At 39.6% G+C, this 24,109-nt stretch overlaps 3 protein-coding genes across 3 annotated transcripts; all 3 read left to right on the plus strand.

The window, feature by feature from the left end:
• Nucleotides 1–178: 178 nt before the first annotated feature.
• On the plus strand, nt 179–2,705 carry LOC137868464 (zinc finger protein 79-like). Its single transcript, XM_068705253.1, has 2 exons — nt 179–596; nt 1,853–2,705. The coding sequence occupies exons 1-2, from the start codon at nt 368–370 to the stop codon at nt 2,626–2,628; spliced, it is 1,005 nt and encodes a 334-aa protein (XP_068561354.1). The 5' UTR covers nt 179–367; the 3' UTR covers nt 2,629–2,705.
• A 6,017-nt stretch (nt 2,706–8,722) lies between these two features.
• On the plus strand, nt 8,723–13,247 carry LOC137868462 (zinc finger protein ZFP2-like). Its single transcript, XM_068705251.1, has 2 exons — nt 8,723–9,394; nt 10,650–13,247. The coding sequence occupies exons 1-2, from the start codon at nt 9,166–9,168 to the stop codon at nt 11,669–11,671; spliced, it is 1,251 nt and encodes a 416-aa protein (XP_068561352.1). The 5' UTR covers nt 8,723–9,165; the 3' UTR covers nt 11,672–13,247.
• A 3,119-nt stretch (nt 13,248–16,366) lies between these two features.
• LOC137868451 (gastrula zinc finger protein XlCGF57.1-like) lies at nt 16,367–23,142 on the plus strand. The gene is made up of 5 exons (XM_068705237.1): nt 16,367–16,801; nt 19,383–20,403; nt 22,216–22,244; nt 22,383–23,024; nt 23,132–23,142. Exons 1-5 carry the CDS (start codon nt 16,573–16,575, stop codon nt 23,140–23,142), a joined length of 1,932 nt encoding a protein of 643 aa, XP_068561338.1. The 5' UTR covers nt 16,367–16,572.
• Nucleotides 23,143–24,109: the final 967 nt, after the last annotated feature.

Genomic DNA, 24,109 nt, shown 5'->3' on the forward strand with positions numbered 1-24,109 from the left:
GTCGTCTCTTTCCATAACCTACACACAACTGTTACATATGGAAAAGATGGAAGGTAACAGAAGATTGGAATAACAATTTACTATTTCTTATTGTGGTATTCTAGTGCTTTTATTTTGAAGGTACCATATCACGCATCAGCGGAACCGGATGTTCCTCCATTAGCAACATAACGTTGTTAGCAACAGCAGCGTCTCTTTGTTGCGTTGATAAAGTATCAGTTATCTCCATCAGTACTGATCCATCAGAGTCTCTGTATGTCTGGATCAACATGTCTGAATGGACTTTTAGCTGTTCACCTTTTTTTCTGGATGTTTTTCCTCTGACTCATCTCCCGGTAGCCTACAAAGCTATTGAAGTTAGCTTAGCATGCTAGCTGGAAACGGACCAGTGTCACATGTGAAAATGTCTAAAGTCCAAATGCTGAGATGTTTAGTCAACCAGCGACTAACTGCGGCTGCTGAAGAGATATTTGGTGTGTTTGAAAGAACGATAGCAGAGTACGAGGAGGAACTTTGTCGTTCAAAAGAGGAGAACGAGCGACAACGGAAACTACTGGACGCTGTTTTCAACCCTCAGCTTCGGTTACACAGAGCAGGTTGGTTCTCTTCACTCTTCCATCACTGTTTCCTCTGTTTCTACCGAGAATACACCGGAAGTAACAGAAACAGTTACGTCCTGTTAGATCCGATCTGTAGGCTACTTGTAGTTCTGATTTATTCATGTCGTGTTTGTAAATATTCATTCATGTGTAAATGTGCGTGTTTCTGCTATTGTCTGCTATTCTTTGTTCTTTTTACATCTTTTACTACGTTTACACTGAGCGTCCACACTAAGCCGGAGTTTTACAGAACCAAAAACAAATAAGTTTGAAAACTCTGGTGTTATATTATATTATATATATAAAAAAATACCAGAGTTTTCAAACTTAAAGCTGCCATCAGAACAGAAAACCTGTTGCGTCTAGTTAGTGTGAGACTAAGTACAATTCTCAAACACAATATCGGTCTTTGTCTCTTAGTCCTACAAATTGTTTATCGCTTGCAAACGAGAGTCTCTGGTTATGCCTTGGGAAGATACACATGAGACTTAAGAACTATTGGTAGCATTGCAATTATACTTGAATGTCATTCTATGTTACAAACTGGAGCTTCTCAGCAAGGTCAGAACACCGGCTACGGCACTTCAGACCTCTTTCAAGGATGCTGTTTCTCATAACACTCAGTACTTCTCAACCTAACTCTGTGCGATCATTTTTACATCATTATTTTAATTGAAAAACATATTTGATTTTTTTTCCTGGGATCTGTAACGAACAAATATGTTCTGTTAAGTTTGTATATTATGATGAGTCGGCCAGGACATCTCTGCAGAATCACAGTCATTTAAAATCCTTTTTTGATGCACTTTAATAAATCATTACTTTTTCTTTTTTCTTGATTTGATGAATTGTGCAGCCCCAATATTCATTTGGCAACTGTTGATATGCAAATTTTATATTTTTACACAATGTCTAACTCTCACAGACACACAGAGAGAAGCAGGCTTTTATCTTTACATGATAATCATTTTCAGTCAACAGTCACCCTTAGGTTATGCTTCATTATGTTTTAGCAGCAACAAGCACATGAGCATTTTAACAAGAACAACTCCCCCAAAGAGAAACTTTGTCTCACAGCCAATTAAAACCCATATGAGTTTTTAGTTTGTTTGAGTTTGAATGAGGTCCAAATTTGTCCAACACAATGTGCAACATGTCTCCCCACATTATAGGAAAGTAGTGATATCAGTGGATTAGTTGTTAACATGAAATTACAGTTTTCTATGGTGTGTATGTATTTCATTATTTTCCAGATGTCCAGCAGCTGTTGGTGGTTAAAGAAGAGCAGCAGGAGTGGAGCTCCAGTCTGGACCAGGAGGACCCAGAGCCCCCACACATTAAAGAGGAACAGGAGGACCCAGAGCCCCCACACATTAAAGAGGAACAGGAGGACCCAGAGCCCCCTCACATTAAAGAGGAACAGCAGCTTCAAGGTCTGGAGGAGGCTGATATCAAGTTCTCATTCACTCCTGTGAAGAGTGAACATGATGAAGAGGAAGCTCAGTCCTCACAGCTTCATCAAAGACAAACGGAACAGATGGAAACAGAAGCTGATGGGGAGGACTGTGGAGGACCAGAACCAGACAGGAACTCAGATCCAGATAGATATCCAGAACCAGATACTGATGAGAAGATTGGAGACTCTTCTGACACTGATGACAGTGGTGATTGGAAGGAGACCAGAGAACCTCAGTCAGGTTTAAACTCTCTGAATAATGATGAAGTTCCTGTCAGTGATTTGACATATAGTGATCGTGAGAAGCTATTTAGCTGCTCTGAATGTGAGAAAACATTTGGCAAGAGTCGAAATCTGAAGAAACACATGATCATCCACACAGGAGAGAAACCTTTCAGCTGCTCAGAATGTGATAAATGTTTCACTCAAAGTGGACATCTGAAGACCCACATGAGAGTCCACACAGGAGAGAAACCTTTCAGCTGCTCAGTCTGTAATACATGTTTTTCACAGAAAAAAAGTTTGACGAAACACATGAGAGTCCACACAGGAGAGAAACCTGTAATTTGCTAAGTCTGTAATAAATCTTTTTCAAACAACGGAGATTTACAGAGACACATGAGATGTCACACAGGAGAGAAACCTTTCAGCTGCTCAGTCTGTAATAAATCTTTTACACAGAGTGGACATTTACAGAGACACATGGTAACTCACACAGGAGAGAAACCTTTCAGTTGCTCAGTGTGTGATAATAGATTTGTGCGCAATGCAAATTTGAAGGTGCACATGGTAAGTCATACAGGAGAGAACCCTCTTTAGTTGTTCTGGTGCTGAGATGCTTGAACTCCCTTGCTTGGGGCAGTGACTCACTTCCAACTTGAAGGGCATTATCTAAAATACACAATAACTAGACTAAAATCAGCCGACTATCACATGAAGAATATATCAAGGATTAGAGGACTTATGTCTCAACAGGATTTGGAAAAACTTGTCCATCATTTATCTTCAGTAGACTGGACTACTGTAACGGTGTGTTTACAGGTCTCTGTAAAAAGTCAGTCAGAAAGCTGCAGCTGATTCAGAACGCTGCAGCTCGAGTCCTCACTAAGACCAAGAAAGTGGATCACATCACTCCAGTTCGGAGGTCTTTACACTGGCTTCCTGTCCAACAAAGAACTGACTTTAAAATCCTGCTGTTGGTTTATAAAGCACTGAATGGTTTAGGGCCAAAATACATCTCTGATCTGCTGCTACCCTATGAACCATCCCGACCCCTTAGGTGGTCTGGGACTGGTCTACTTTCTGTTCCCAGAGTCAGAACTAAACATGGAGAAGCAGCGTCCAGTTCTTCTGCTCCACATATCTGGAACAAAGTCCCAGAAAGCTGCAGGTCTGCTGAGACCCTCAGCTCCTTTAAATCAAGACTGAAGACTGTTCTGTTTGCTGTTGCCTCTAACTGAACCAGATTCAAGGATATTAATCAATTTCCTGCATTTCTGCATTTTACTAGTGTATTTTATTTCTTAAACTACACTGCAACTATTATTCTGTTTTTAGCTTTTTAGTGTTTTTAATGTTTCAATTAATGCTCTTAATTATTTTTAAATCTCCTTTTCTTTTGCATTATGTTTTGATGCTTTTAATGGTTTTATGTGAAGCACTTTGAATTGCCTTGTTGTTGAAATGTGCTATACAAATAAACTTGCCTTGCCTTATCTACCGATTTCTGTCAGCTTTTTGTGTTCTTGGAAATTAATGACAATGGTTCTGTAAATCCCTCTATACTTTGGGAAACTGCTAAAGTATATATTTGAGAGGGAATTATTTCATTCTGTAGCAGAAAGAAGAAGAAAATAATATCTGAACAGAAAAAACTAGAGGCAGAATTACTAAGTTGTGAACAAATGCACAAAAAATATCCAACTAAAGAAAACTATGAAAAAATTACTGTTGTAAGGGCTGGTCTTAATATAATTTCCCTACAAACTGAAAAGTATTACTTTCTAAAAAACAGAGGTTGTATGAATACGGGAACAAACCAGGTAATTTACTTTATTCGGAATCAGCTTTATTGGCAATGTATGAGTACGCATACAAGGAATTTGAGTCCGGTTTTTACGTTGCTCTCAACGTACATACATAGAATATACAAATAATGAAAAAATAAAGACAAAGACAACAAAGCAGAACAGAGATTAGCATAAACATTTTACTACTATGTACAATAAAACTATAAATATATATTTAAAAGTCTATATATGAACATAAATAACAACAATGACAATGGATTTGAGGGAGGTATTAGTGCAGAATGGTGGTAATAGTGCAGCATGTCTGATTAATTGTTCATCAGAGTGACGGCCAGTGGATAGAAGCTGTTCCTGTGTCTGGTGGTTTTGGCGTGCAGTGCTCTGCAGTGCCTACCAGAGGGGAGTAGTTGGAACAGCTTGTGTCCAGGGTGTGATGGGTCTGCAGTGATGTTTCCTGCCCGTTTCCTGACTCTGGAGGTGTACAAGTGTGTCTCCACCACAGACACAGTGCTGTTGAGTATGGTGAGGGGGGGCAGTGTTGGGGGGCTCCTCCTGAAGTCCATGGTCATCTCCACAGTTTTGAGCTTGTTCAGCCCCAGGTTGTTCTGACCACACCAGAGTACCAGCTGTTCAACCTCCCGTCTGTACGCAGACTCATCACCGTCCCTGATGAGGCCGATGACCGTAGTTTTGTCTGCGAACTTCAGGAGTTTAACAGATGGGTCTTCTGAGGTGCAGAGCAGGGGTCGGCAACCCGCGGCTCCGGAGCTGCATGCGGCTCTTTAGCCCCTCTGTTGTGGCTCCCTGAGGCTTTGACAAAAAATAACATGGAAATAAATAACGGTTATTTTAATTTTATTTTTTGCGCAGTGTACAATCTTTCAAAGGGAACACCTATTATCTTGGAGTTTGAGGTGATACTGTGTCACTGAAAATAATACAACGTTTTAATATTTTGTCAAATAAAATGTGCGTCACATCCTATTACGGCGCCGTCAAGCTCCTTTCCCTGCAGGTGGCTAATCATGATTGCAGACCCCCGCCCTCGGTAAAGTATCAATGGATAAATCCAAAAAATGAAAGGTCTCATCTCTCTCATCTCATCTTCGACCTCTTATCCGGGAATCGGGTCGTGGGGGCAACAGCTCCAGCAGGGGACCCCAGACTTCCCTTTCCCGGTGCCACATCAGCCAGCTCTGACTGGGGGATCCCGAGGCGCTCCCAGGCCAGTTTGGAGATATAGTCCCTCCACCTGGTCCTGGGCCTCCCTCGGGGTCTCCTCCCAGCTGGTCGTGCCTGGAACACCTCCCTAGGGAGGCACCCAGGTGGCATCCTTACCAGATGCCCGAAACCACCTCAACTGACTCCTTTCCACGCAAAGGAGCAGCGGGTCTACTCCGAGTCCCTCACGGATGACTGAACTTCTCACCCTATCTCTAAGGGAGATGCCAGCCACCCTCCTGAGGAAACCCATTTCGGCCGCTTGTACCCGCGATCTAATTCTTTCGGTCATGACCCAGTTCACGTGACCATAGGTGAGGGTAGGAACGAAGATTGCCCGGTAGATAGAGAGCTCTGCCTTGCAGCTCAGTTCTCTTTTCGTCACAACAGTGCGGTAAAGCGACTGCAATACCGCCCCAGCTGCTCTGATTCTCCAGCCAATCTCACGTTCCATTGTTCCCTCACTCGCGAACAAGACCCCGAGGTACTTGAACTCTTTCACTTGGGGTAAGGACTCATTTCCTACTCGGAGTGGGCAATCCACCGGTTTCCTGCTGAGAACCATGGCCTAGGATTTAGAGGTGCTGATCCTCATTCCAACCGCTTCATACTCGGCTGCGAACCGATCCAGTGAGTGCTGGAGGTCACAGCCTGATGAAGGCATCAGAACCACATCATCTGCAAACAGCAGCGATGCAATCCTCAGCCCACCAAACTGTAAACACTCCTCCCCACGACTACGCCTCGATATCCTGTCCATGAATACCACAAACAGGGTTGGTGACAAAGCGCAGCCCTGGCGGAGGCCAACCCTCACTGGAAACGACTCTGACGTACTGCCGAGAACCCGGACACAGCTCTCGCTTTGGGCGTACAGGGATTGGATGGCCCCCAGAAGTGGACCCTCACCCCATACTCCCGCAGCACCTCCCACAGTATCTCCCGGGGGACCCGGTCATACGCCTTCTCCAGGTCCACAAAACACATGTAGACTGGATGGGCATATTCCCAAGCCCCCTCCAGGATCCTTGCAAGAGTGAAGAGCTGGTCCGTTGTTCCACGGCCAGGATGGAATCCGCATTGTTCTATATAAAAAATGAAAGGTCACAGAGGAAAATAGAGTTTAATTCTGCGTGGACGTATTAATTTGCTTTCACTGCCAACGATGCTGGCTTACCTGTATGCTTGATATGTGGTGAGAAATTAGCAAACAACAAAAAATCTAATGTTGAAAGACACTTTCAGCACACAGCATTTGCTGAAAAGTATCAAGCTGGATATGAGTGAAAGAAAGCGATTTCTCAACTGCTGCAGCAAACTGAGCAAAGTAAATATAATTTGACAAAGTGGATCAAGTCTCCAAACTCAACTACTGCAGCTAGTTTTGTGGCAACACATGAGATAGTAAGACGTGGAAAGCCGTTCACAGAAATCGTTCGTTCATAAAAGTGTCTGAGCTACTATTCTCCGACTTCGAAAACAAAGGTGAAATTGTTCAGAAAATCAGAGATATGCCTCTCTCTGCAAAGACACGGCCATTAAAATGGCAACAAACATGACCAGTCAGCAAATTGATGACATCAATTCAGCTGCAGCATTCTCAATCGCCTGTGATGAGTCAAGAGATGTAAACGACAGTAAGCAGACAGCACTTTTATGCAGATATATGAACTCTGATGGGCCGCAGGAAAAAAAATCATTGAATTAATACCACTAAAAGGGCAAACACAGGGGGAGGACATTTGTGAGGCTGTTATGAATTGTTTAAAAGCTAAAGCTAAAAAAATAAACACGACCTGCATAGTGTCAATGGCTACTGATGGGGCACCCAGTATGAGAGGAGTATAGAAGGGATTTGTGACTTTACTTCAGAAGTCACTGGAATCGAAAGCTGCTGTCGTTTCATTGCATCTTACACCAGGAAACACAGTGCGCTCACACATTTCCCCCGGAATGTATGGAGGTGATGAACCTTGTTATTCAGATAGTCATCAAAATAATGGCAAAGGGGTTAAACTACCGACAGTTCTGTTCGTTGTTGGAAGAAGTGGACAGCGCTTATTCAGATCTCCTGCTGCATAACAAAGTCCGGTGGCTGTCCAGGGGAGAGGTGCTAAAACGGTTTGCTGCTTGTCTGGAACATGGGAAAACCTTCCTGGAAAGCAAAGTCTAGATTGGCTGGAAAAGTTGCACTTCATGGTAGATATGACAAGTCACTTAAACACGCTGAACAAAAGTCTCCAGGGACAGGGAGGCACGGCTCTGCAGATGCTGGAGGATGTTTTGGCGTTTGAGCGCAAGATGACAGTGTTTGCCAGAGATGTACAGAGAGGCACGCTCTCTCACTTCCTCTCCCTGAGAGAGTACAGAGAAAAAAATAGTCACATAAAGGTTGCCGACCCCTGGTCTATACAATTGAAAAAAATGTCAAAATGAGACCGTAAATCATTATGGCTGGACTTTAAATTGCAAGGATGTAACTGGTTCTCATTATCAAGTATAGCATTCTTCAATAATGTTAAAAAAAGCATCAGGCATTAGGGACAACTTTATTGTATTTAACATTCTAAGTACATGGATTAGTGTAAAGAAGCATTTCCCATCAGCAGAAGATACTCTTTTTATGCACCGATTGTTTTTATTCCTTCTTGTGTTGACCCTGGTTTTAAAGAGTGGAACTCATATGGAATTCAAGAGATAAATGATCTCTATGAAGGTGGTACCATGAAATCGTTTAATTTATCATAAACTGTTCTCCTTAAGTAATATAAGTACTCACAGCAGCAGGCAATCACGGGAACGGGATCTTAAAACCTCAATCACTGATCACCAATAGAAAACAATCATGTTACATAGCAAAATAATATGTAGTAATTACAACTACCAGGAAACTCAATTTAAGATTTTCTGTCCAGAAATTCATACATTTTGTGATGAAATTGGAAACCAAATATCCTCCATAATACAGTGTCCTAGTGAGCTCAATCCTCTACAATGCATCCTAGGCCTATACGCTGCCTCACCTTTATTAAACAGATATGAGAGAACCCTTAGTCTTCTATGGTACTGTCCACGGTTATTAATCTTACAGCGTTGGCTAGACGGCGCAAAACCATCTGTTTCAAGTTGGCTTTACAATGTTCTACAACTACTCCCATTGGAGAGACTCACACATGTTCTCCAAGTAGACGTGAATGGGTTTTTCTCTGTTTGAAACCTTGTCATGGATTTTATTGGAGAGGACTATGCCAAAATAATACTAAAAGGTTTTGCAACCTTGGGATCCAAGTGACCCAGTGAAGGGAAAAGTCCACAATATTCAATATTATTTAATTGTTATAGCAGGTAAAATATGGAGGATGATGATCTAAGATTGTGCTGTTTTCCCTTTTTTTTTTTTTACATTTTTTCTTTTAATTTGAACTTTTTTCTTTTATATTGTTTGTCGCTGAGTCTGACTTTCTGTATATTTAGCCGTCTCTTTATACATAATTATTGTTGAGTGCAACATTTGGTATGTATATGCTGAAAATAAAATGGATGAAAGGAAAGATGGAACGATTGATCTACTATTTTTTATACGCTTAGGGGCTTTTATTTTGAAGGTTACCCACTACATTGCAGCGGAACCAGATGGTCCTCCATTAGCAACATGGCGCCTAACGTTGTTAGAAACAGCAGCGTCTCTTTGTTGCGTTGATAAAGTATCAGTTATCTCCATCAGTACTGATCCATCAGAGTCTCTGTATGTCTGGATCAACATGTCTGAATGGACTTTTAGCTGTTCACCTTTTTTTCTGGATGTTTTTCCTCTGACTCATCTCCCGGTAGCCTACAAAGCTATTGAAGTTAGCTTAGCATGCTAGCTGGAAACGGACCAGTGTCACATGTGAAAATGTCTAAAGTCCAAATGCTGAGATGTTTAGTCAACCAGCGACTAACTGCGGCTGCTGAAGAGATATTTGGTGTGTTTGAAAGAACGATAGCAGAGTACGAGGAGGAACTTTGTCGTTCAAAAGAGGAGAACGAGCGACAACGGAAACTACTGGACGCTGTTTTCAACCCTCAGCTTCGGTTACACAGAGCAGGTTGGTTCTCTTCACTCTTCCATCACTGTTTCCTCTGTTTCTACCGAGAATACACCGGAAGTAACAGAAACAGTTACGTCCTGTTCGATCCGATCTGTAGGCTACTTGTAGTTCTGATTTATTCATGTCGTGTTTGTAAATATTCATTCATGTGTAAATGTGCGTGTTTCTGCTATTGTCTGCTATTCTTTGTTCTTTTTACATCTTTTACTACGTTTACACTGAGCGTCCACACTAAGCCGGAGTTTTACAGAACCAAAAACAAATAAGTTTGAAAACTCTGGTGTTATATTATATTATATATATAAAAAAAATACCAGAGTTTTCAAACTCAAAGCTGCCATCAGAACAGAAAACCTGTTGCGTCTAGTTAGTGTGAGACTAAGTACAATTCTCAAACACAATATCGGTCTTTGTCTCTTAGTCCTACGAATTGTTTATTGCTTGCAAACGAGAGTCTCTGGTTATGCCTTGGGAAGATACACATGAGACTTAAGAACTATTGGTAGCATTGCAATTATACTTGAATGTCATTCTATGTTACAAACTGGAGCTTCTCAGCAAGGTCAGAACACCGGCTACGGCACTTCAGACCTCTTTCAAGGATGCTGTTTCTCATAACACTCAGTACTTCTCAACCTAACTCTGTGATCATTTTTACATCATTATTTTAATTGAAAAACATATTTGATTTTTTTTCCTGGGATCTGTAACGAACAAATATGTTCTGTTAAGTTTGTATATTATGATGAGTCGGCCAGGACATCTCTGCAGAATCACAGTCATTTAAAATCCTTTTTTGATGCACTTTAATAAATCATTACTTTTTCTTTTTTCTTGATTTGATGAATTGTGCAGCCCCAATATTCATTTGGCAACTGTTGATATGCAAATTTTATATTTTTACACAATGTCTAACTCTCACAGACACACAGAGAGAAGCAGGCTTTTATCTTTACATGATAATCATTTTCAGTCAACAGTCACCCTTAGGTTATGCTTCATTATGTTTTAGCAGCAACAAGCACATGAGCATTTTAACAAGAACAACTCCCCCAAAGAGAAACTTTGTCTCACAGCCAATTAAAACCCATATGAGTTTTTAGTTTGTTTGAGTTTGAATGAGGTCCAAATTTGTCCAACACAATGTGCAACATGTCTCCCCACATTATAGGAAAGTAGTGATATCAGTGGATTAGTTGTTAACATGAAATTACAGTTTTCTATGGTGTGTATGTATTTCATTATTTTCCAGATGTCCAGCAGCTGTTGGTGGTTAAAGAAGAGCAGCAGGAGTGGAGCTCCAGTCTGGACCAGGAGGACCCAGAGCCCCCACACATTAAAGAGGAACAGGAGGACCCAGAGCCCCCACACATTAAAGAGGAACAGGAGGACCCAGAGCCCCCTCACATTAAAGAGGAACAGCAGCTTCAAGGTCTGGAGGAGGCTGATATCAAGTTCTCATTCACTCCTGTGAAGAGTGAACATGATGAAGAGGAAGCTCAGTCCTCACAGCTTCATCAAAGACAAACGGAACAGATGGAAACAGAAGCTGATGGGGAGGACTGTGGAGGACCAGAACCAGACAGGAACTCAGATCCAGATAGATATCCAGAACCAGATACTGATGAGAAGATTGGAGACTCTTCTGACACTGATGACAGTGGTGATTGGAAGGAGACCAGAGAACCTCAGTCAGGTTTAAACTCTCTGAATAATGATGAAGTTCCTGTCAGTGATTTGACATATAGTGATCGTGAGAAGCTATTTAGCTGCTCTGAATGTGAGAAAACATTTGGCAAGAGTCGAAATCTGAAGAAACACATGATCATCCACACAGGAGAGAAACCTTTCAGCTGCTCAGAATGTGATAAATGTTTCACTCAAAGTGGACATCTGAAGACCCACATGAGAGTCCACACAGGAGAGAAACCTTTCAGCTGCTCAGTCTGTAATACATGTTTTTCACAGAAAGAAAATTTGACGAAACACATGAGAGTCCACACAGGAGAGAAACCTGTAATTTGCTCAGTCTGTAATAAATCTTTTTCAAACAACGGAGATTTACAGAGACACATGAGATGTCACACAGGAGAGAAACCTTTCAGCTGCTCAGTCTGTACTAAATCTTTTACACAGAGTGGACATTTACAGAGACACATGGTAACTCACACAGGAGAGAAACCTTTCAGTTGCTCAGTGTGTGATAAAAGATTTGTGCGCAATGCAAATTTGAAGGTGCACATGGTAAGTCATACAGGAGAGAACCCTCTTTAGTTGTTCTGGTGCTGAGATGCTTGAACTCCCTTGTTTGGGGCAGTGACTCACTTCCAACTTGAAGGGCATTATCTAAAATACACAATAACTAGACTAAAATCAGCCGACTATCACATGAAGAATATATCAAGGATTAGAGGACTTATGTCTCAACAGGATTTGGAAAAACTTGTCCATCATTTATCTTCAGTAGACTGGACTACTGTAACGGTGTGTTTACAGGTCTCTGTAAAAAGTCAGTCAGAAAGCTGCAGCTGATTCAGAACGCTGCAGCTCGAGTCCTCACTAAGACCAAGAAAGTGGATCACATCACTCCAGTTCGGAGGTCTTTGCACTGGCTTCCTGTCCAACAAAGAACTGACTTTAAAATCCTGCTGTTGGTTTATAAAGCACTGAATGGTTTAGGGCCAAAATACATCTCTGATCTGCTGCTACCCTATGAACCATCCCGACCCCTTAGGTGGTCTGGGACTGGTCTACTTTCTGTTCCCAGAGTCAGAACTAAACATGGAGAAGCAGCGTTCAGTTCTTCTGCTCCACATATCTGGAACAAAGTCCCAGAAAGCTGCAGGTCTGCTGAGACCCTCAGCTCCTTTAAATCAAGACTGAAGACTGTTCTGTTTGCTGTTGCCTCTAACTGAACCAGATTCAAGGATATTAATCAATTTCCTGCATTTTACTAGTGTATTTTATTTCTTAAACTACACTGCAACTATTATTCTGTTTTTAGCTTTTTAGTGTTTTTAATGTTTCAATTAATGCTCTTAATTATTTTTAAATCTCCTTTTCTTTTGCATTATGTTTTGATGCTTTTAATGGTTTTATGTGAAGCACTTTGAATTGCCTTGTTGTTGAAATGTGCTATACAAATAAACTTGCCTTGCCTTATCTACCGATTTCTGTCAGAGAACCAGGGCCTTAGACTCGGAGATTCTGACTCATCCTGACCGCATCCCACTGGGCTGACAAAGTAGGGTCACGGTCCTAAGCAGGAGAAAGTCCGAAGAAACACACCAACCAATACGAAGTGATCTCAAGTCACGGGCTTTTGTCTGGACACGGATAGATCATAGTGTGTTTGTAATCTTGTTTGTTTTAAGTTTAATTGTACTATTTACTGTTTTATTGTGTATTTTACGGCCCACTGAGTCCTGGTCAGTGCTGTGTATCATAACTGCTTGTTGCTGCTATAATAGTGTTGTTCTACGCTAGTGAGCTTTGTTGTGTTTAAATCCGCCATCACGAGTAAAGTCAGTGAACTGTACTTTATTAGTTAAAGGTCCAGTGCCACGGCTGCCGCACCCGAGTTCTCCAGTCAGGCTTCTGTGTGATAAAATTAAAGTTACTGTATTTTACTGCTACGTCAAGGATTGCCTTGTTTTGAGTGCTTTATTTTTCTTCTTTTTTTCAAACTAACCCACAGACATACGTACACTTAAACACACACTACCCTCACCACGTCATTGCCTGTTTCTTTTAGGTAGTATGCTTGTAATTGTATAATATATGTTTCTTTGTTTGTTTACAACATTATTGAATCTGATCAGTATTGTTAAGATGAATAAACTGTTGTAGTTTTAAAGAGCAGTTTCTGTGATTATTCTGTGCATATGTGTTGTGATGATTGCTGGATGTTAAAGTCAGTGCTCGGATTCACTCGGTGACAGCGGAGAAAACTCAGTGTCTGGAATATCTGTTTTCAGAAATTAATAAATAAATATATTTACTTATATAGACCGTTTATCATTAAATTAAATTGTGTTTTAACGTCAAGTGTGGTGTGAAGTGATATATGTGTCATTGAAGCTACTGGCTATTAGCTAGCTAATGCTAATTTACGTTAACATGCTAGCTAGCTAGCAAGCATTTAACGTTAATCAATTAAAGGGCATTTTCTGAGAAAGGGCTAGTTCAAATCGTGGCAGCGGCAGCTAGTAGAGGCACTTCCTGTAGCAAGCTCAGCTGCCACTGTTTGAGAGTTGTGCTGCGGCAGTTTAGCCTTAATATTTTGTTATTTGACAATATGTGACAGTACTTTAAGGTCCTTGAAGGTATGACTGTTGGTAGTTGTAATTGGTTTAGTAAAAAAATGCCGATTTGTAATAGTATGGCAACTCGTTTTTATTAAACTAAGCTAATATACGCTAACGTCAGTTGGTACTTGTTGTCCATGGCAACAATAAACATTTTCCTGCAGCGGACTGAATGAATGCAAATTGTAAATATCGATAAGATGCATTGTACTGTTTAGAATGATGACAACCCATATAACCTATTGACTTGGATGGATATATATATATATATATGTATATATATATATATATATATATATATATATATATATATATATATATATATATTTGTATGTATATATATATATATATATATATATATATATATATACGTATATACGTATATTTATATATATATATACGTATATATATATATATTTATACGTATATATAATATATTATATACGTATATATTTATATGTATGTATATATTTATACAATTTTTATATAACTTTATTTCTCTTTGTCCTGTCTGTCTCAACAGGACAGTAGTTTGGGGGAGGCAGTAACAATAACCTGATCACATGAAGCTTGATCTACATCATTCCAGTTATTGTAAACCACAGATGACCAATCACAGATAGACCCCAAACATCTATATCCTAGTTTAGATGACCTACCAATGACCTACTACTGCCACTCCCCTGCCAGTGACTGCTGCCACAAACAGGTCAGTGGCAGGTATTTGTGGCCACTGTCACTGAATGGCCGCTGTTTGTGGCAACTGCCACTATTTATGGCATCTAGTGAGATGCCGAGGTGCATAGTTTAATGATGTTAGCGGTCGTCAATGTTGTACTCCCTGAAAGTAGCATTTCCATCATGTGATTTTTGCATTAATTTGCAAGGTTTCCTTGATTATTCTTGATGTTCTTTATCAATATTGTTAGCAAGGCACCCACACAGTTATGCACTACAATGTTATTCAAAATTTGATAGTCAAATGTATGTTAGGACAAGAAGTTCAAAGTTAATGGCAAGAAGCCACCCCAATATATGTTATTTTATTTTATTTCATCTCATTAAAGCTCCATGGCATGACCTAAACTCTATACTGTTTGCCAAAATATTTATTGTTCATGTGGTGTTGTATTTTATAAAATAGTGACTGTGCTCCAGTTTTCTGCACCCAGGGATAGTACATATTGAAGACAAGTGTTATTGACCCATTTGGCCACAAGAGGGAGTACACCTTTAAGTGAGCACTTCTGTCAGGCGTAAACAAATGCAGGGCACATACATATTTCTTATGTATCACCACAGGTATAGAGATGTTTTCCTCTGTTTCATTTTGAAAATATATTTTTCTGAATTTATGAATCCATTGTACAATGAAATTCGTTAGCATAGCTGTTCATACACCCCAGTTTAGTCTGCTGGTGTAGTTGCCATGGTGACACTATGGCACTGCCTGATTATGTTCCCTAAATTTAGTGCATCTAAATCATGTGAATTCAAACTGTCATTTTCTGTTTTGATATTGGTTAAAGAAATTAAAGATTGGTTTTCTGGTTATCGAATATCTATATTGAATCAAATATCATTGTCTAATTTAACTTATCATTCATATTTCTCCAACCAAATCTAATATTTATTATGTTTGACTATTCATGGTTTGGTTATACTTAAGTATTTTAATGTTATTCATATGGTGTAGCCTCTTTTTTTTGTGTCCGATTAGCTATTCGATTATATCATATTGTAATTAAGAGTTCCAAAAAAACAAGTATTTTCTAACTGACAAGGGTTGAGCTAAGTTTGTCTCTCACACACACACACACACACACACACACACACACACAGACACACACACACACACACACACACACACACACACACACACACACACACACACAGTTCATGCTTTGTGCATTTGTATTTATCGCCACAGATCATGACAAAAGAACAAAAGACCCAGTACTGCCTGCTGCCTCTTTATTACAACAATGCTAGAACACAGCGCAGATTCACCATGAACAGGCGAAATACACCAGCTTCATTATGAGAAAATAAATATTTTACTTAAGTTTAAGTTGATACGTCTTTTTTTATTAATCAAAAATGCCAAGGTATGTTAGTTTGAATGTCTGTATTTTGCTGTGTTCTTATTGACAATCTATGAAATTTTCATGTTTGTTGTTTATTGTTCAATAAAAAAATAAACCATCGCCCAAACAGCCGTGGCACCTTTCCCAAAACAGTGGCAGGTCGTGGCAGCTGAGCTTGCCACAGGAACTAGCGTTAAACTAAACACTAAACTAGTATATAGATGTTTGGGGTCTATCTGTGATTGGTCATCTGTGGTTTACAATAACTGGAATGATGTAGATCAACTTCATGTGATCAGGTTCTTCTTACTGCCTCCCCCAAACTACTGTCCTGTTGAGACAGACAGGACAAAGAGAAATAAAGTTACATAAAAATTGTATAAATATATACATACATATAAATATAAATATATATAAATATATATATATATATATATACATATATATATACATACATATAAATATAAATATATATATATATATATATATATATATATATATATATATATTATGCTTTTATTTTGTAGGTCACATACCACATATCAGCGGAACTGGATGTTCCTCCATTAGCAACATGGCGCCTAACGTTGTTAGCAACAGCAGCGTCTCTTTGTTGCGTTGATAAAGTATCAGTTATCTCCATCAGTACTGATCCATCAGAGTCTCTGTATGTCTGGATCAACATGTCTGAATGGACTTTTAGCTGTTCACCTTTTTTTCTGGATGTTTTTCCTCTGACTCATCTCCCGGTAGCCTACAAAGCTGTTGAAGTTAGCTTAGCATGCTAGCTGGAAACGGACCAGTGTCACATGTGAAAATGTCTAAAGTCCAAATGCTGAGATGTTTAGTCAACCAGCGACTAACTGCGGCTGCTGAAGAGATATTTGGTGTGTTTGAAAGAACGATAGCAGAGTACGAGGAGGAACTTTGTCGTTCAAAAGAGGAGAACGAGCGACAACGGAAACTACTGGACGCTGTTTTCAACCCTCAGCTTCGGTTACACAGAGCAGGTTGGTTCTCTTCACTCTTCCATCACTGTTTCCTCTGTTTCTACCGAGAATACACCGGAAGTAACAGAAACAGTTACGTCCTGTTAGATCCGATCTGTAGGCTACTTGTAGTTCTGATTTATTCATGTCGTGTTTGTAAATATTCATTCATGTGTAAATGTGCGTGTTTCTGCTATTGTCTGCTATTCTTTGTTTTTTTTACATCTTTTACTACGTTTACATTGAGCGTCCACACTAAGCCGGAGTTTTACAGAACCAAAAACAAATAAGTTTGAAAACTGGTGTTATATTTTATATATATATATATATATATATATATATATATATATATATATATATATTATATATTTATAAAATGTAAAAATAGAGCTGAAAATAATAAAATGTAAAAATACACACTGTATTCTTTCCTTCTTGTGTCTCTGACCACTCTTAACATGTAGATGCCATAAACATCATATGAAACTAAGTGCATTCAGTAAAGTTGTCTGTCACTGTGGCTGGGTCGTTCCCATTCATTCCTCCAGGTTCACTTTCCAGTACTCTGTGATGTTACTTCCTGTACGGCTCTCGTGGTGTCGTGATGTGGTGTGACGTAGTCGTAACTTTGGACTCGGTGGTCTAGTCGTCTAACATCGTACGTCAGACCTACTCTCAGACAGCGACATCTAGTGTTACAGGAGCGGAGGAGGAGGTTGTTTGACACAGGGATTCATAGCAATTTAAAGGACATTTTAAATCTGTTGAAAACAGGATTAAAAAATGTTTACAGAACGTAAACGTTTTTCAAAAGGGTTGCCAACTAGTCGACTAAGTGTTTCAGCTGTATTTGTATAAACTGTTTGGCAGTTGGAGTAGAAGTATAAAGGGTCATGAAAAGTAAAGACTCAAGTAATGTATAAGCTCCTCAATTTACTCTACATGGAATTTCTAGATGTACTTGAGTAAATGTACCTATTTATGTTCTACTACAGTGGGAAACCAGCTGCCATCAGAACAGAAAACCTGTTGCATCTAGTTAGTGTGAGGCTAAGTACAATTCTCAAACACAATATCGGTCTTTGTCTCTTATTCCTACGAATTGTTTATCGCTTGCAAACGAGAGTCTCTGGGTATGCCTTGGGAAGATACACATGAGACTTAAGAACTATTGGTAGCATTGCAATTATACTTGAATGTCATTCTATGTTACAAACTGGAGCTTCTCAGCAAGGTCAGAACACCGGCTACGGCACTTCAGACCTCTTTCAAGGATGCTGTTTCTCATAACACTCAGTACTTCTCAACCTAACTCTGTGCGATCATTTTTACATCATTATTTTAATTGAAAAACATATTTGATTTTTTTTCCTGGGATCTGTAACGAACAAATATGTTCTGTTAAGTTTGTATATTATGATGAGTCGGCCAGGACATCTTTGCAGAACCACAGTCATTTAAAACCCTTTTTTGATGCACTTTAATAAATCATTACTTTTTATTTTTTCTTGATTTCATAAATTGTTTGATGAATTGTGCAGCCCCAATATTCATTTGGCAACTGTTGATATGCAAATTAGATATTTTTACACAATGTCTAACTCTCACAGACACACAGAGAGAAGCAGGCTTTTATCTTAACATGATCATCATTTTCAGTCAACAGTCACCCTTAGGTTATGCTTCATTATGTTTTAGCAGCAACAAGCACATGAGCATTTTAACAAGAACAACTCCCCCAAAGAGAAACTTTGTCTCACAGCCAATTAAAACCCATATGAGTTTTTAGTTTTGAGTTTGAATGAGGTCCAAATTTGTCCTACACAATGTGCAACATGTCTCCCCACATTATTGTAAATTAGTGATATCAGTGGATTAGTTGTTAACATGAAATGACAGTTTTCTAAGGTGTGTATGTATTTTAGGGCTGCAACAACGAATTGGTAAAATCGATTATTAAAAACGTTGGCAATGAATTTCATTATCGATTCGTTGTATCGCGTGATTATTACACCACTCAATAAGTTGCGGAGATGTTTGAGTATAAAAAAAAAAGTTGAGTTGAGCGTGGAGCGGAGGTAGAGGAAAGACCATCGGAGAGACCCGTAATGTTGTTCTGAAACACATGGCGGAGGCAGAGAAATCAGTACGACCTAAGTCATCCAAGGTGTGGGAGCATTTCACACTAAATAAATCAAAAAAGTGTATTAATTGCAAGATACGCAAAAGCGACATGGTACGGGAGCACCACGGTGATGATTCAGCACCTAAAACGTCATTGAGGAGGAGAAAGGGAGTTCAACAGGAGGTTAGTCACTACAGAATCCTACTGTTGTTCCGTTTTGAAATGAGGTACGTAACGTCCCTCCAGTAGCTCTTCTGGTGCTCTTCTGGTGCTGGTGTTAACTCGTTATCCAGCTTGACAAGTCATTAATAACAGTAGTAAAGCAGGGGTGGAATAGTTTGCAAGACTAAAGACACGTTTCTATTCACTCGCATTTTCCCCGCCGATTCATCGATCAATCGAAAAAAAACGACAGAATAATCGATTATTAAAATAATCTGTAGTTGTAGCCCTAATGTATTTCATTATTTTCCACAGACGTCCAGCAGCTGTTGGTGGTTAAAGACGAGCAGCAGGAATGGAGCTCCAGCCTGGACCAGCAGGACCCAGAGCCCCCACACATTAAAGAGGAACAGGAGGACCCAGAGCCTCCACACATTAAAGAGGAACAGGAGGAACTCTGCACCAGTCAGGAGGGAGAGCAGTTTCAAGGTCTGGAGGAGACTGATATCAAGTTCTCATTCACTCCTGTGAAGAGTGAACATGATGAAGAGGAAGCTCAGTTCTCACAGCTTCATCAAAGACAAACTGAACAGATGGAAACAGAAGCTGGTGTAGAGGACTGTGGAGGACCAGAACCAGGCAAAAACTCAGATCCAGAAAGACATTCAGAACCAAATACTGATGGGAAGACTGGAGACTCTTCTGAATCTAAGACTGAAAACAGTGGTGATTGGAAGGAGACCAGAGAACCGCAGTCAGGTTTAAACTCTCTGAATAATGACAACATTTCTGTCAGTGATTCAAGATGTAGTGCTGGTGAGAAACTATTAAGCTGCTCTGAATGTGGGAAAAGATTTTTCCTTATGGGAGATTTTAAGAAACACATGAGAATCCACACAAGAGAGAAAACTTTAATTTGCTCAGTCTGTAATAAATCTTTTTCACACAGTGGAGCTTTACATGTACACATGAGATGTCACACAGGAGAGAAACCTTTCAGCTGCTCAGTCTGTAATAAATCTTTTTCACGTAATGGCGATTTGCAGGTACACATGAGATGTCACACAGGAGAGAAACCTTTCAACTGCTCAGTCTGTAATAAATCTTTTTCACGTAATGGAGATTTGCAGGTACACATGAGATGTCACACAGGAGAGAAACCTTTCAGCTGCTCAGTCTGTAATACATCTTTTACACAGAGTGGACATTTACAGAGACACATGGTAACTCACACAGGAGAGAAACCTTTCAGTTGCTCAGTGTGTGATAAAAGATTTGTACGCAATGCAAATCTGAAGGTGCACATGGTAATTCACACAGGAGAGAACCCTCTTTAGTTGTTCTGGTGCTGAGATGCTTGAACTCCCTTGCTTGGGGCAGTGACTCACTTCCAACTTGAAGGGCATTATCTACCGATTTCTGTCAGAGAACCAGGGCCTTAGACTCGGAGATTCTGACTCATCCTGACCGCATCCCACTGGGCTGACAAAGTAGGGTCACGGTCCTAAGCAGGAGAAAGTCCGAAGAAACACACCAACCAATACGAAGTGATCTCAAGTCACGGGCTTTTGTCTGGACACGGATAGATCATAGTGTGTTTGTAATCTTGTTTGTTTTAAGTTTAATTGTACTATTTACTGTTTTATTGTGTATTTTACGGCCCACTGAGTCCTGGTCAGTGCTGTGTATCATAACTGCTTGTTGCTGCTATAATAGTGTTGTTCTACGCTAGTGAGCTTTGTTGTGTTTAAATCCGCCATCACGAGTAAAGTCAGTGAACTGTACTTTATTAGTTAAAGGTCCAGTGCCACGGCTGCCGCACCCGAGTTCTCCAGTCAGGCTTCTGTGTGATAAAATTAAAGTTACTGTATTTTACTGCTACGTCAAGGATTGCCTTGTTTTGAGTGCTTTATTTTTCTTCTTTTTTTCAAACTAACCCACAGACATACGTACACTTAAACACACACTACCCTCACCACGTCATTGCCTGTTTCTTTTAGGTAGTATGCTTGTAATTGTATAATATATGTTTCTTTGTTTGTTTACAACATTATTGAATCTGATCAGTATTGTTAAGATGAATAAACTGTTGTAGTTTTAAAGAGCAGTTTCTGTGATTATTCTGTGCATATGTGTTGTGATGATTGCTGGATGTTAAAGTCAGTGCTCGGATTCACTCGGTGACAGCGGAGAAAACTCAGTGTCTGGAATATCTGTTTTCAGAAATTAATAAATAAATATATTTACTTATATAGACCGTTTATCATTAAATTAAATTGTGTTTTAACGTCAAGTGTGGTGTGAAGTGATATATGTGTCATTGAAGCTACTGGCTATTAGCTAGCTAATGCTAATTTACGTTAACATGCTAGCTAGCTAGCAAGCATTTAACGTTAATCAATTAAAGGGCATTTTCTGAGAAAGGGCTAGTTCAAATCGTGGCAGCGGCAGCTAGTAGAGGCACTTCCTGTAGCAAGCTCAGCTGCCACTGTTTGAGAGTTGTGCTGCGGCAGTTTAGCCTTAATATTTTGTTATTTGACAATATGTGACAGTACTTTAAGGTCCTTGAAGGTATGACTGTTGGTAGTTGTAATTGGTTTAGTAAAAAAATGCCGATTTGTAATAGTATGGCAACTCGTTTTTATTAAACTAAGCTAATATACGCTAACGTCAGTTGGTACTTGTTGTCCATGGCAACAATAAACATTTTCCTGCAGTGGACTGAATGAATGCAAATTGTAAATATTGATAAGATGCATTGTACTGTTTAGAATGATGACAACCCATATAACCTATTGACTTGGATGGATATATATATATATATATGTATATATACATATACATACATATGAATATATATACGTATATATAATATATTATATACGTATATATTTATATGCATGTATATATTTATACAATTTTTATATAACTTTATTTCTCTTTGTCCTGTCTGTCTCAACAGGACAGTAGTTTGGGGGAGGCAGTAAGAATAACCTGATCACATGAAGCTTGATCTACATCATTCCAGTTATTGTAACTTCCATTCCTGTTCGATGCCCCCAACCTCCACAGGGATGCTAGAAAAGCTCCGCCGGAGGTGTGAGTTGAAGATCTCCCGGACAGGGGCCTCCTCCAGACGTTCCCAGTTTGCCCACACTACCCGTTTGGGCTTACCAGGTCTGTCCAGAGTTTTCCCCCATCCTCTGACCCAACTCACAACCGATTCATCGATCAATCGAAAAAAAACCGACAGAATAATCGATTATTAAAATAATCTGTAGTTGTAGCCCTAATGTATTTCATTATTTTCCACAGACGTCCAGCAGCTGTTGGTGGTTAAAGACGAGCAGCAGGAATGGAGCTCCAGCCTGGACCAGCAGGACCCAGAGCCCCCACACATTAAAGAGGAACAGGAGGACCCAGAGCCTCCACACATTAAAGAGGAACAGGAGGAACTCTGCACCAGTCAGGAGGGAGAGCAGTTTCAAGGTCTGGAGGAGACTGATATCAAGTTCTCATTCACTCCTGTGAAGAGTGAACATGATGAAGAGGAAGCTCAGTTCTCACAGCTTCATCAAAGACAAACTGAACAGATGGAAACAGAAGCTGGTGTAGAGGACTGTGGAGGACCAGAACCAGGCAAAAACTCAGATCCAGAAAGACATTCAGAACCAAATACTGATGGGAAGACTGGAGACTCTTCTGAATCTAAGACTGAAAACAGTGGTGATTGGAAGGAGACCAGAGAACCGCAGTCAGGTTTAAACTCTCTGAATAATGACAACATTTCTGTCAGTGATTCAAGATGTAGTGCTGGTGAGAAACTATTAAGCTGCTCTGAATGTGGGAAAAGATTTTTCCTTATGGGAGATTTTAAGAAACACATGAGAATCCACACAAGAGAGAAAACTTTAATTTGCTCAGTCTGTAATAAATCTTTTTCACACAGTGGAGCTTGTGATTATGTTTCTTTGTTTGTTTACAACATTATGGAATCTGATCAGTATTGTTAAGATGAATAAATTGTTCTGTGATTATTCTGTGCATATGTGTTGTGATGATAGCTGGATTTTAAAGTCAGTGCTTGGATTCAAACCATCACTGTTCAATCTAAATGTGGAATAGTACTTTGATTATTGCCATTTTTAGTGAACACCAATTTTGAGACTTAATCCACAGTTTGCACAGCAAAATCAGTAGTGTGACTTGGTGTTGATTTTCTAGCGAAAAATATTTTGAGTTGATGAATTGATTTGGATGATTTGCACTTGCAGTGCTGAAATATCCATTTTCAGAAGTTAAGAAATAAATATATTTATTTATACAGGCCGTTTATCATTCTATAAAATTGTTTTAACGTCAAGTGTGGTGTGAAGTGATGTATGTGTCATTGAAGCTGGTGGCTATTAGCTAGCTAATGCTAATTTAGGTTAACGTGCTACCAAGCATTTAACGTTAGTCAATTAAAGGGCATTTTCTCTGGTAGAACGTCAAATGTATTGCTTTGCTAAGTGTTTTTCAATGTTATTCAGATGCACAAAGTTAAATCTGTTTGCTTTACGGAAGTGAATTTGTTTCAGCTACTATAATGTTTTTTCATAATATAGCTAATGTTAAATGTTATCTTACATCAAAGTGTTCTTAACCATGACCGCTACGTTGTTGAAGGGAGGAGAAATAAACCAGGGGAGAGTGTAGAGAACATACTTTATTACAGACCAAAATAATAAATTGCCTTTTTGTGTTACATACATTTATTTTAGTACATTTCTTTGAGATATTGAGATATTGTGTTGACTAAAAACTTAGAGGGCAGAGCAAAATGTGAAGCCACATTATTTTGCAATTAGAAATGCGACCGTCCAGGTCCAGGACACAACAGAAGATGGCAGTGAAATGCAAGGGATAGTTTAGTGACTTTTAGTAACGTTAGCCGATGTTCTGTTCTGTACACGGTAAGCAGTGCCACGAAACGGAACGTCTCGAGCGCTACTAGTTCTACAGCACGGCTTACCACCGTACAGAACAGGGGTCTCACTTAT

Source organism: Cebidichthys violaceus, unplaced genomic scaffold, assembly GCF_023349555.1.
Source record: "Cebidichthys violaceus isolate CVI_PGR_0920_01 unplaced genomic scaffold, fCebVio1.0.p SCAF_111, whole genome shotgun sequence".
Lineage (NCBI taxonomy): Eukaryota > Metazoa > Chordata > Actinopteri > Perciformes > Stichaeidae > Cebidichthys > Cebidichthys violaceus.

What these genes read in the sequence shown, in the direction of transcription:
- LOC137868464 (XM_068705253.1), top strand. Translation starts at nt 368, where the DNA reads ATGCTAGCTGGAAACGGACCAGTGTCACATGTGAAAATGTCTAAAGTC. An exon ending in GCTTCGGTTACACAGAGCAG is followed by an intron (nt 597 to 1,852) that starts GTTGGTTCTCTT and finishes ATTATTTTCCAG; the next exon opens with ATGTCCAGCAGCTGTTGGTG.
- LOC137868462 (XM_068705251.1), top strand. Translation starts at nt 9,166, where the DNA reads ATGCTAGCTGGAAACGGACCAGTGTCACATGTGAAAATGTCTAAAGTC. An exon ending in GCTTCGGTTACACAGAGCAG is followed by an intron (nt 9,395 to 10,649) that starts GTTGGTTCTCTT and finishes ATTATTTTCCAG; the next exon opens with ATGTCCAGCAGCTGTTGGTG.
- LOC137868451 (XM_068705237.1), top strand. Translation starts at nt 16,573, where the DNA reads ATGCTAGCTGGAAACGGACCAGTGTCACATGTGAAAATGTCTAAAGTC. An exon ending in GCTTCGGTTACACAGAGCAG is followed by an intron (nt 16,802 to 19,382) that starts GTTGGTTCTCTT and finishes TATTTTCCACAG; the next exon opens with ACGTCCAGCAGCTGTTGGTG. An exon ending in TACCCGTTTGGGCTTACCAG is followed by an intron (nt 22,245 to 22,382) that starts GTCTGTCCAGAG and finishes TATTTTCCACAG; the next exon opens with ACGTCCAGCAGCTGTTGGTG.